The sequence below is a fragment of the Vigna angularis genome, chromosome 7 (genome assembly GCF_016808095.1).
Source record: "Vigna angularis cultivar LongXiaoDou No.4 chromosome 7, ASM1680809v1, whole genome shotgun sequence".
NCBI classification, from domain to species: Eukaryota; Viridiplantae; Streptophyta; class Magnoliopsida; order Fabales; family Fabaceae; genus Vigna; species Vigna angularis.
The window spans coordinates 16,208,342-16,221,372 of record NC_068976.1 but is presented as its reverse complement, the minus strand read 5'-3'; the positions used below and the strand labels follow the sequence as shown (position 1 = coordinate 16,221,372).

The following is a 13,031-nucleotide window of genomic DNA, read 5'->3' as shown; positions in this document are numbered from 1 at the left end:
AATAAAGAGTTTTAATTATTTCATGATTGAAGACTTAAATGATGATTAGATTTAAGAGATACCTGGAAAACTTAAAAAAATTTAGTTATTGAAGTCTTATAATAATATATATATATATATATATATATATATATATATATATATATATATATATATATATTTTGTTGAAATTAGTAGGTCAAGCAAGAGGCAGAATTCAAGCTACAAAGTACTTAAGAAAAAATTTTATTTTTCATAAAACAGTTAATTTATAAGTAATTATTAACGGAAAAAGCTATGATTAAATTTCATCTATCTCCCTCATATTTAATATTGTTTGACACAATCATACACTATTTAGATTCACTCTATTGATACACATACAAAATTCATTTATACCAATTTCTCAAGCATAGAATTCACAAGACAATTATACCAATTGTTGTTTTCTCATGCAATTAATAAATTATCCCACATTTAGATTAAATGTTCACAAGCAAGTTATAATTTATTCCTAATATTACAACATATCAAGTATTCTCATCCAAATAAGAATTTCAGAACCACATCCCAATTGAATCTCAAATTCACAGTCAATAAACGTTATAAAATGAAGCATAAAGACATAATGAAAATAAAATTCAATACATGAGAATATTACCATAATACATACGAGTTAAAGTTGATTACATTTAATTCCAAAAAAGGAAATTAACTAATCATGGTAGCCATTACAAACCAAAGAATTGGACAGGGAAGACAAAAGAGAATGTTCTGAAATCTCTCTACATTTTTTTTGTTCTAAATCCAACCATTGACCTACCTCTTTGACAAATCCTCTCTTTGGACTTTGATACATCATGGTCTTTAAGTGATCTCGTCCAAATTTATAGATTGTCGTTAAAGCTACATAAAATCTTGCCCAGACGACAACACTTTTCGCTCAAGTGACAAAATTCTTGCTTGAGCAACACCAAATCATTGTTATATATGTATTTAATTCTCGTCTGGACAATATGTTTCTCACTTGGGTAAGAAAGTAGGTTAACAAGTGTTGCTAGGGTGACACATTTTTGCTTGAGTGAGAATGTTTCATAGGCTCCTTTTCCATAATTCGTAGTGTCGCTTGGACGACAAAAGTGTTACTTGGGCGACAAGAGTGTTGCTTGGGTGACAAATGACTAAGTCAACATCTCCATTGTTGTAAGTATTGCTTAAGCGATATATTCCTCACTTAAGCAACACTTGAGTACTTTGTCAGCTCTTTTCTCCTTCAAATGTGTATACAAATGGAAATTAAACCACCCAAAATCACTTTTTCACACTTAATATATCTTAGATCATGATATTTTATTATCATCATTAATACAATTAAGTTAATAAGTGTCATGTTTTTATAAAAAAAAATTAATGAATTTTGACTATGGATTAGGCGAGACATGCCATATTAGGATGACGAGTTTAAAAACTAACTCGACTCACTTGATTGTAATCGGGTTGGTAGGCTGGCTCGTCGAAACCAACCCAATTTTATATTTCTACGGTTGAATTCCAATATTCATCATTATAATCATAAAACTAAATGGATGTTATCATATATCTATAATTTTTTTCAATTAAAATTTTCAATTTAACATACCAATCACATTATATACTATTTTATGAAATGTTTTATTTATCTAAACAAAATACACTTATAATTTTTGAAAAATGTTATTTCAGCATCCCACACAGTTATTTCAGCATCCAACACAGTGCTCAAATATCATTTCTTCTAATGGATAGAAAGCTGAAACAATTTCTCCCTTACTTAAGTTATGAAATGTCACTTGATTGACGTTATAAAACTTAAACTATATATGCAAACTATATACACATTGAGGAGAGAGTTGATAAAATTGCTCTATTGTACTAAATATTGAAATGAACAGTTGAGTGATTATTCTCATAGAAAACAAAATATTATACTCTATCATTCTCTTTCTAAAATCACAAGTCACACCTTCAATAGTGAAAATCATTAGTTAAATAAAATTCAAGTGTTTCATACCAATTATATTGACAAAACAAGTTAAAGTTATTTATAAATGTACATAAGTCAGGTTGAGTAATTTTTTTGTATTATTTTTATTAGATCAAACCTAAATAAACTAATCTATCATTAATAGGATATAATGCATAATTTTTACAAATAAAAAAAAGAAAAATACAAATTATCTAAGAGAAAAAAAACTGTCTTAGAAAATTATGGTATAATTTTTACCCAAGCTCAATAATATTTACCATAACAAAATCAACTTTACAATTCGTAAGTAGTTTTCTCATAAATTTAAAGGAGTTAGAGAAAATAAATTCCAAAAAACTTATAATGTTTATATAAAATACTTAATTTTTTAAATTATATCGTTAAAATATAATTTGAAATTTAATATTCACTATTTAAAATCATACGTTACATTTAATTTTGAAAACATTTAATAAAAGTTAAAGTTATTATTAGTAAAAGTTTTTCGTACTTCTATAATTATTTTTCAAACATACAATTTGGACATATTTGAATTTCAGAAAGCAAAGTTTAAAAATATTTCCATTCTTAAAACAACAAAACCTTCTTTCTATGTTTTATATATCAAATTTAAAAGAATTAATTTTTCAATGTTAATTCTTACAAATGGCGCTGCAGTTATAAGTTGAAAAGTTTGCTGGTAAAAGAAAAAAGTTTAAAAGTTTAATACTTTAAATTTGATTACGAAAGATTTTATAAGGGTATAGTAAATATATGAATAATTCGTCACATTATTTTTTTATAATTGTAAGTTTTTTAATGATTTAAATTTTTATAATCATATGAATAATGCTCATATAAAACTGATTTATGTTAAAAAATAATTTTCTCATTATTGACGTTGCCTCTTAAAGAGTAATTATGGATAAGGAATCAATTAATGAGTGTATTTAATTTATAGGTAAACGTTAACTGTACGAAGCTGAAACATTTCAACTTGTTTTAATCAGAGTCTGAGATCCTGATTAATTAAAACATCATTTAAAAAAAATTAGAAAATTCACACCAATATACAGATTGAAATTTATTTTTATAACACTAATTTTAAGAATTTAAATTAAATTTAATATACATTTTATAAAATAATATTAAAATTTATGTTCTTGGGTATAAAACAAGCAAGGAATTAAATATGTCATCACGTTAATTAATACTCAACACTAAACTTAACGACGAAGAATTTTACCCACACGCGTTGATAAATAAAGATCTTCATTTAGAAAGTTTACTTTTATGATTAATTATTAAAGTATGATATTTTTAATTTTGTAGTAGAAAAATGGAACATAAAACAGCAATAAATAAAAACGCAGGAAAACATTAAAATAATATTAAGAACCAACCACTCCACCCAATATTTTCATCTTCTCCCTCTCTTCTCAGCTTCTTCTTCTATCTAATATCTTTCTATTTCTTTCACTGTCAGTGTCTTCTTTTTTTTCCCCCTCGTTTCAGGGAGAAAGAAGCTCATACCTAACGCAACGACGTCGTTTTGCGACTTCGAAGCTCTGTGAATCGTTCCACGTTCTCTCTTCAGAAACTGAGGTTCCGTTTTCAGTTATATTTATATATCTCGGAACGTTGTTAATCGAAACCAGTGTTAGCGGTTGAGGCGCAGGGTTAGGTTTCTCTCTCTCACTCTCTTCTACGCGAAGCTTTTCCGGAATGCATCTTAGCGAGCGGTTATCGAGCGCTCCGATCGAGGAATCGCCGGCGGTTTGATGGAATCGGTGCCGTTTGCGTTCCGGTGTTCGCCATTCCATGGAGTCCATGGTTCGGTGCTATAGTTCGTGCGCGTTATTCGGATTTCGTTGCAACCTTCGATTCGCCGTTGTTGTTTTCGAGGTGTGGATTCTGCTACTTCTTCACCAGTTTACGAATATTTTTGTTCGTTTTTTATCTGTTGTTCGGACATTTCTTTTAGTTCAATGTTGCTATAACGCCTAGGTCTTGGGATTTTTGTGAATAGCATGCTGAACTCTGCTTAGGATCTACTTTGTAGTTGGAGAATGTGAGTGGAGATTTGTAAGAGAATTGGTGTTTAAACGTTATATTATCGGACTTGAAATTCGGTTTTACTATTTGATGATTTTGTTGTTGTATGGTGATATTTTTTTTTCTCTTGTTTTAGAATATTTTCACGATTTGTACGAGTGACGAGGTAGTAAAATATATAAATAAATAGGGGATTAAGATTTAAGAATCAGAATGTCTTTAATTTCTATTTCAAAAATCGGTCTTAGTTTTCAAAATGCAACTAAACAAGCTTGCTCAGGCACCTCCATCTAACCATTCATTGCTTGGAAGCAAATAATTATGAAGTTTTGATTCATAATGCTTGTTTAAAACATTGCATGAAAGTGTTGTCAGTATGGTTTCTAAAGTTGGATATCTATTGTTATATCCTGCATCAGATTGTATTGATATTGGCATGGTTGGAAGTCTATAATGCAAAGCTCCCAGAACACGGATTTCATGGGGGAGGTTTGGAAGGGAGGAGTGAGAACATTGCCTCACACTCTTGCATACATGACCAGATACTTGAACAGAGAAAACGACCTGGTCGAAAGGTGTATTCCGTTACCCCACAGGTTTACAAGCCTGGTCTTTCGAAACGCCTCCAGCTTAAAGGTAGAGCGTTGCTTGGTATATCAACATCATCAGAGCTTCTAGGGATTGAAAAGCAACCTATTAGGATATATCTAAATTATGATGCAGTTGGTCACTCCCCTGACAGGGATTGCCAAAAGATTGGTGATATTGTCAAGGTGTGTATTTAAAATCAATGTAAAAAGGATTCAGTGTTAATATTGGTTTTCTCTTTCACATATACTATTGGTACGGTTTAATCATTATTTTTTTATGAACAGCTTGGGGAGCCTCCCATAACTTCTCTTCCTGGTTTGCCTTCCTGTAATCCTCTTGCTGATCCTCCAGTCTCTGGCGATTGTTGGTATAACTGCACTTCTGAAGATATCTCAGGAGAGGACAAAAAACATCGCCTTCGTAAGGTTTGTTGGGATTTTACCTTTTTCTTTTCTATTTAATTATAAACTGTTTTACTTGATTGATAATAAAAAAAGTGCGTCCTGTTGCCATAAAGAATTAAAGGTCTGGATATGCCTGAATTCCAGAGGATTATAAGATCCACTATATGGGTCCATAGTAGGCAGCCTTACCTTGCAACACAGCTTGAGTCAAATCACATAGCCACAAGTCCAACTGTTACGTTGATGCTCCTCCTCATCATGCCAATTATGTTATGTGATTCTGTGTCATTTTTGGCAGTTTTCTATTTATTGTTTGTCATGGTGGTGTTAGCTAGAGCTATACTATAAATATTGGATTGAGATATTTATCATTAGTAGAAACTTATTGCAGGCATTAGGTCAGTCAGCTGACTGGTTTAGAAGGGTATTGTCTGTGGAGCCTGTGAAGGGGAACTTGCGATTAAGTGGATACTCTGCATGTGGACAAGATGGAGGTGTGCAGCTCCCTCATGCATATGTTGAAGGTATGATTCATTTGTTGGCCTTCTGTTGAAAATGTAGTTCTTATAAAGCTTTTGGTTAACTGTACTACTAAATTTATGATGACGACTCTTTGTTTGCCTTCCCTAGAGGGAGTCTCTGATGCCGACTTGGTTCTCTTGGTGACTACAAGACCTACTACTGGGAATACACTTGCTTGGGCTGTGGCATGCGAACGGGACCAATGGGGTCGTGCTATAGCTGGTACATTGAATGTGTGGGTTTTAATGTTGTCTTTATCCCTGGGATGCTTTGTAACTGAAAGTGCTCTTTTGCTTGCTTGTATTTGTGTGCAGGACATGTTAATGTTGCTCCACGTCATTTGACAGCTGAGGCAGAGACTTTGCTATCAGCTACTTTGATACATGAGGTTGTTTATTTCTGTACAGAAAAGATGAGATTGCAAACATAGCTATCTATTTTGTGTCTTTGTTGATTTTATTTGATGCTTTTCAGGTTATGCATGTTCTTGGTTTCGATCCACATGCCTTTACTCATTTTAGAGATGAAAGGAAAAGACGCCTTGACAAGGTATTTGCTGCTCTTTTTGCGCTTTTACAATGCTATGGTATATTATAGATTTATAAGCCATTGATTTTCAAGTATACTTTCCTCCATGTTTGATTTGAATTCTACAATGTGTAACTGAACAATGGTGGGTGGCTTCTAACTTCATTTGATACATATAGTTGTTTACTGCTCTCTTTATTATAATCATAATTTATCGTAGTATACTGTCAGTCATGAAGTTTGAAACTAAATATAGCTGAGATTATATTGCAGGTGGAGACAATTTTTAGCTCTTTTACATTATTAAATATTAATTTGTATTGAAAATAAGTTGATGAACTTTAATGAATATGGAGTTTGTATGAAAACTTTACAATTCTTTTGGCATTTAATCCTATTTTTAGAACATCCTCTGTTTTTCTTTCTGTTATGATGTTAAAATCTGTTTTCTTTTTAAGCACTCCTTTTCCTTATAAACCATATTGTCACATTTTGGAAACTCGTTGTTTCTTGTGTTTCTAGGTTACTGAACAAGTTATGGATGAAAAGATTGGGCGGATGGTAACACGAGTGGTACTTCCACGTGTTGTCATGCATTCTCGGCATCATTATGCAGTAATTTCTATGGAACATATTCTCTATGATTTCAATGACAGCTTTCCTGTTTTCACATGTACTGGGATCTTCATTAGAAGATTCAACTAATGATTGATTAGTGATTTATTGGCAGGCATTTTCAGGAAATTTTACTGGCTTAGAGCTGGAAGATGGTGGAGGACGTGGCACATCAGGTTCTTAATCTCATCATTTTCTTCTTATTTATAAGTGCCATCCTTTTCCTCTGGTCTATGTTGTTTCCACCAGACTTAGATTACATTGGCAAGCTGTTTTTCGATTGCTGAAGCTGGTAAAGCTTGAATTTCATTCAGAACATTTTATTTGTCTTTTTATATTTCCAATCCCTCATCCTTCCCCTTCCCCTTTTATTTTGAAAGAATAATGCTATCCTGGTGCTTTAGTCCAACCAATATTAGTAGAAAGACTAGTTAATCCTGGGTGTTGCAGTATAGCATTTATAAATTTTTGCTCAAATGTGGTTTATATGGTTTAAAATTTATATACAATATGCATATTGAAATGTTGAAATATTTTTGCCCTCTTGGTAAAATTATAATTCTGTTCTTTAATTTTTCCAAAAATACACTTGAATAATGAAAAGGTATGGAAAAAAAATTAGAAAATATCATGCATGATGTTGAAGTGCTGCTTTTAACTTATACCATCAAATTCATCAATCCGATTTTGATGATTGGGTTACAGGGTCTCACTGGGAAAAGAGGCTTCTGATGAATGAGATCATGACTGGTTCTGTGGATACAAGATCTGTAGTTTCAAAAATGACACTAGCTCTATTAGAAGACAGCGGATGGTACAAAGCCAATTATAGTATGGCAGACCAACTTGATTGGGGTCGGAACCAGGGTACTGAGTTTGTTACCTCCCCTTGCAATCTATGGAAAGGGGCCTATCATTGCAACACAACACAATTCTCGGGTTGTACTTATAACAGAGAGGCAGAGGGTTACTGTCCAATTCTAACCTACAGTGGAGATCTTCCTCAGTGGGCTCGGTATTTTCCTCAAGCTAATAAAGGTATGCATTTTCATGTATTCATTTTTAATATTTGAGTGCTAATCTGTGTATGGACTGTTGAGAGCTTTCATGTGTTGATAATCAATGCTTGGGATAGATTATATTTTATTAATGCTATACTACCAATTAGAACATTGTAGTAGAATGAATAAAGGGAAGGTCAGAGAGTGGGTAAAGGTGGACAATTAAAGTTAGGACTTAAGCATAAGAGGAGAACTAAACCCAAAAAACTAGTCTATTAGGTGGGAGAACTTCAAAGTTTAAGTTACATTTAGTAGCTCATTATACTCAATGTTCCTAACTTTGTTAGGGCCTATAAGGGCTGACGTCTATCACCATGTTTGTAGCAGCTAGGAGGGAATTTAGTTAGAACTGGAGGGGAAGTGAGAACCAAGGTCTCTCCAATTTCTTAGTGGAGTGCGTAAGGGAATAAATTATCTCAAGATACGTATTTTGTACCCTATGCTCAATCTATCTTCATTGTATGCACTTGGTGAGGAAGAACAAAATGTCAAGTGTCTTTTACATTCTTTCCGTATAAATTTCTTATATCTGGACACATTCTTACAGACTGCCAAGCGATTGTATTTTTGTAGATTATTCTAATTCATTTGTAGCCGTTGGTTTTTATCTTGTTTCACATTGATTTTTTGTCACTGGTAGATGTTGTACATGGTTTTAAATGCTAAATGAAGATTTGGCCGTAGAAAGTTGAAATATCATGATGCACTGGTTTGTGCAGGTGGACAATCCTCATTGGCTGATTATTGCACTTATTTTGTGGCATACTCTGATGGATCATGTACAGACACTAGCAGTGCACGAGCACCTGATAGCATGCTAGGTGAAATTCGAGGAAGTAACTCCAGGTCAGGTTTCTTCTTTGGAATGATAACGTAGCTTGTTTTTACCATCCAATTTGTCATGAAACAGGGTGTATGATTTCTAAGTTCTAACTGTTATTGCTTTTTAATGCAGGTGCATGGCCTCATCGTTGGTGCGCACAGGATTTGTCCGGGGTTCTCTGACCCAGGGAAATGGCTGTTATCAGCACAGGTGTATCAACAATTTTCTAGAGGTATAGTTTGTAGTGTTAATAGTTTTAAGGAAATGCCTTAGTTGAAGTTAAAGATTGGCAGACAATGCCTTTTTTGATTGATATGGAGATGACATGATGCAATACTATATCCTTAGACAATGAAAGTCTGACAAGATCATTTAGGTACAGCAGATTTGAAAGTGTGTAGCCAATTATTGACGTTGAACTAAGGAATGAAAATTGAACTACTACAGAACTAGCCAGATAATTAGGTTGAATAACCTCCACTTTGTCCCTACCCACTCCAGGGGCTGATTGTTTGAGCAATGAATGACAGTCATTGAATTTTTCTTGTTCTTGTTAAAACAATAAATTCATACTTTTTTGTTCTTTCCTCATGGTTTATATTATTGTAGATACTTTATATTCTGAATAAGTAATTATTTCTCTAATTTGCAACCAAATTTGAGTAGACACTTTCTTCATTAACATTTGAACGGGTTGCAACTGCTGCTTATCTTTTCTTTCACCTTTTATTGAATTGATTGGTGCATTTCCCTTCTTTTTCCTGTAATGTGAAACCACTGAATGAAGCTCCATATTACTTCAGGTTGCTGTGGATGGTGTCTGGAAAGTGTGTCCTCAGGCTGGTGGACCCATTCAGTTCCCTGGCTTTAATGGTCAATATTTACTGGTGTTTTCTTTGTTTACACATTAATGTTAGATTCCAGTAAGTTGATGGCTTGCTTTTTGCTTACCAATAGGGGAATTAATCTGCCCTGCATATCATGAGCTCTGTAACACGGATCCAGTGGTTGTGTCTGGGCAATGTCCCAGTGCATGTAATTTCAATGGAGATTGTGTTGATGGAAGGTGTCACTGCTTTCTTGGATTTCATGGTCATGATTGCAGTAGACGTAAGCTCTAATTTCCCACGCTGTGATTGCTTGTGTCTGGGCAATGTCCCAGTACATGGGCAGTATTCATTTTACTTTGATTGCTAAAATATTACCTTCTGTGTAGTGGTACAATATTTTGTTTATGCTTTGTTTTATTAATTATTGTTCTCTTCGCATATTCCAGGTTACTGTCCCAGCAATTGCTCTGGCAAGGGGGTGTGCCTCACCAGTGGAATATGTGAATGTAAAACTGGCTATACTGGCATTGACTGTTCCACTGGTACATTTCAAGTTCTATACTTTGTAGTTTCTTGCTTAAAAATTGTAACTGTAAATAAATTATCCTAATCTTTTAGCATTAGTTAGATAATCACGGATGAGCTTTTGAATAGTATTTACATTTTTAGCCAATATGATGTATATTCGAGTGCTAGAACATATGGACTATATTGTGGTCCTGCAGGATAATTAGGCTCAGTTCAATTCATGAAGGCTCCTAGTTTATGTACTCTCCTCCTTCCCCAAATGTTTGGATTGCACTTACATGTTAAATTTAAACATAGTTAGTGAATCTTGTTGAACAATATTTCTAGTAGGAAAATCTTTAATTGTTGTCCCTGATATTACATGCAGCTGTTTGTGATGAGCAGTGCAGTCTTCATGGTGGAGTTTGTGATAATGGAGTTTGTGAATTCCGTTGTTCTGACTATGCGGGATATACTTGCCAGAACAGCTCCAGGCTCCTCTCCAGTCTTTCAATTTGCAGAAATGTGCTGGGAAATGATATTTCCGGACAACATTGTGCACCCAGTGAACCTAGCATACTTCAGCAGCTAGAAGAAGTGGTTGTGATGCCCAACTACCATAGATTATTCCCTGGTGGTGCTAGGAAACTATTTAATATATTTGGCAGTACGTACTGTGATGAGGCTGCCAAAAGGCTTGCCTGCTGGGTAAGTTCTATATTTTCCTGCCAAAATTATTCTTTAGATTCCTTCTTTTTCCTATTTGTAATACGATTCATTCTTAGTCATGCTCAATTTTTCTTTTCAATGTGGTGTTTATTTTAATTTTTCGGTAACTAATTATTTCACACAATTTGAAGCCTTGCATGTGACTTTCCATTCTGATGTAACAATAGCACGAACCAAATTTATTTGGTTTTAAAACAATATACTGACGGTGGTTATTCCTCTAGCCATAATGTAATGCTGATTCTGACTAGTATGCTGATTCTAACATTGTGTCTTTCTGAGAATGACTGAAACCTTAAACTATCATTCTTTTTAGTCGTGTAATGCTTGATTACCCTGCTTCTAAATTTAGCTGTTCATTTAGTTGTAATGTTGCTTATTTATCTAAAACTTTTGGTGCATTAATTTCCAGATCTCAATCCAAAAGTGTGAGAAGGATGGAGACAACAGGCTACGAGTATGTCATTCTGCATGTCAGGCTTATAATCTAGCATGTGGAGCTTCACTGGACTGCGGTGACCAAACCCTTTTCAGCAGCGAGGGGGAGGGGGAGGGTCAGTGCACTGGCTCTGGTGAGATGAAATTGTCATGGTTTAATCGACTAAAAAATAGTTTTTCTTTGAGAAATAGTTCCTCAAAAGTGATATCTATAACAAGATATAGGCAGCTTTAGCTTCGATTGTTTTCTCTCTCTCCAGGGAGAGGCGTGCTTGGATTGTAACTTCACATGGTTATTTTAGGAGAAATAGGGGGCATGGAACGTCTTAGATTTAGGGCCTAACTCGTCCAAAATTGTCTAGAAAAATGGGATGAGAAGGCTAAAGATTTGGCTTTCGAAGAGAGCCGCTTGTAGAGAAAATTTATAGTCTTTGGAATTGCATAGGTGATGAGAGAAAAGCTGAAGTTTACATTAACTGACTTTTGGCCGAAGGCCTTCGGAGGAGAAAGAAAAATATTACCCTTCATTTGTTTTGCTGTATGTATAGTTTACAAAGTCTTCTTCATTTTACCCTTTTAATATGTTTTTTTTTCTAGTATGGCCATTTTTTTAGTCAGCTTTACTCTTGTTTCTTTGTTCCGTGCAATTTTATCCAACATTTTTTCTGTGGAACATTCTTCGTAACATTTGTTAACACATTTAGTTGAGTTCTGTTAGAAATAAATAAATTCATTAAGTCTTAAAACTTATTTAATGTTTTTTAATTTTGTAATTTTCAGTAAAATTTGTTGTTTTACAACATGAGTTTGTGTGTTGAAAGGTATGAGCAGAAATAATTGTGAAAGTTAGTAGTATTAGATTTCATATATAGCCATGATTATTTCGCCATATAGTAAAACATCTTAATTTTTTTAACACTACAAAGTTCAATATCGAGGAAAAAAATCAATAGAGAAACTTGATCTATTTAAAGAAAACATCTTTAGATGTGTAACTACAACCAAAATTTGACAGACACTGATAACCTTGATGAAAAGTTGAATAATCCAAGAAAACACATTCTTGTGAGTGGGTATCTAATTTGTAGCTGTAGTAGTATTGTCCCAGAAAAAGAAATCAAACTTAAATATAAGACATTGCAAGGGATATGATATTGTTGGAAAAAATGTATCACCGTTGTCTAAAGTCAATAAAAGAATAATATTTTGTATAAATTTGTATAACACAGACAACACTTTCAAACCACTTGGTTTCAAATACATCTACAATTTTAAGACTTAATTATAAATCTAAAGTCTATTATATAGTCAGTGACATTTATTTTTTGGCTTAATTGCTTACTTAGTTCTTATGTTAAATGAGTTTTTTTCAGTTTAATATCCGATTTTAAAAGTGTATATATTGGGTCTTAAAGTTGTAAAAATTATATGAATTAAGTCCCTTCTGTTAAATTGACAGAGTTAACTCCGTGTTGCGTGACTATAAAATATGATCTTTTTCTTTTCTCTCATCTGTTCTTTCTGTAGCGTCTAACTTTTTTTCTTTATATATCTATGATTTTCATAATTGAAGGACATTTTTTTTTCTTTTTCTCCTTTTGCTGACGTGTTCCTCTACACATTCCCCTTCCTTCCTCTCGGCTTGACACTCTACCATTTGGTTCAAAAATTTGCAAAGTTCCTCTGCCGTTCGGTGAAAAGTTCCCCTTCCCTCTTCTCGTCTTGACACTCTACCGTTTGGCTTGACACTCTCGGCTTGACTTCCTTCCTTCCTTCATCCGACGCTCGGCCACTATGTGCAACTGATTCACCCACCTCGTTATTGTCATGCCTTGCACATGTTACAAAAACGCCCAATAAAAAAAGCACTGCGAAGCTGCCATACTCATCTTCTTCACCAGAAACCTCCATAGCTTTGCGTAACCAGGGCACCATCGGCCCCAC

The 13,031-nt window shown here is 33.7% G+C and overlaps 1 protein-coding gene across 1 annotated transcript; it reads left to right on the top strand.

Annotated features, from left to right (window-relative positions):
* Nucleotides 1–3,393: 3,393 nt before the first annotated feature.
* LOC108321514 (hypothetical protein) lies at nt 3,394–11,683 on the top strand. Its single transcript, XM_017553285.2, has 17 exons — nt 3,394–3,889; nt 4,459–4,812; nt 4,915–5,055; nt 5,426–5,558; nt 5,665–5,778; nt 5,871–5,944; nt 6,031–6,105; nt 6,607–6,699; nt 6,815–6,875; nt 7,405–7,737; nt 8,480–8,606; nt 8,716–8,815; nt 9,387–9,456; nt 9,541–9,693; nt 9,860–9,955; nt 10,309–10,628; nt 11,062–11,683. The coding sequence occupies exons 1-17, from the start codon at nt 3,806–3,808 to the stop codon at nt 11,320–11,322; spliced, it is 2,589 nt and encodes an 862-aa protein (XP_017408774.1). The 5' UTR covers nt 3,394–3,805; the 3' UTR covers nt 11,323–11,683.
* Nucleotides 11,684–13,031: the final 1,348 nt, after the last annotated feature.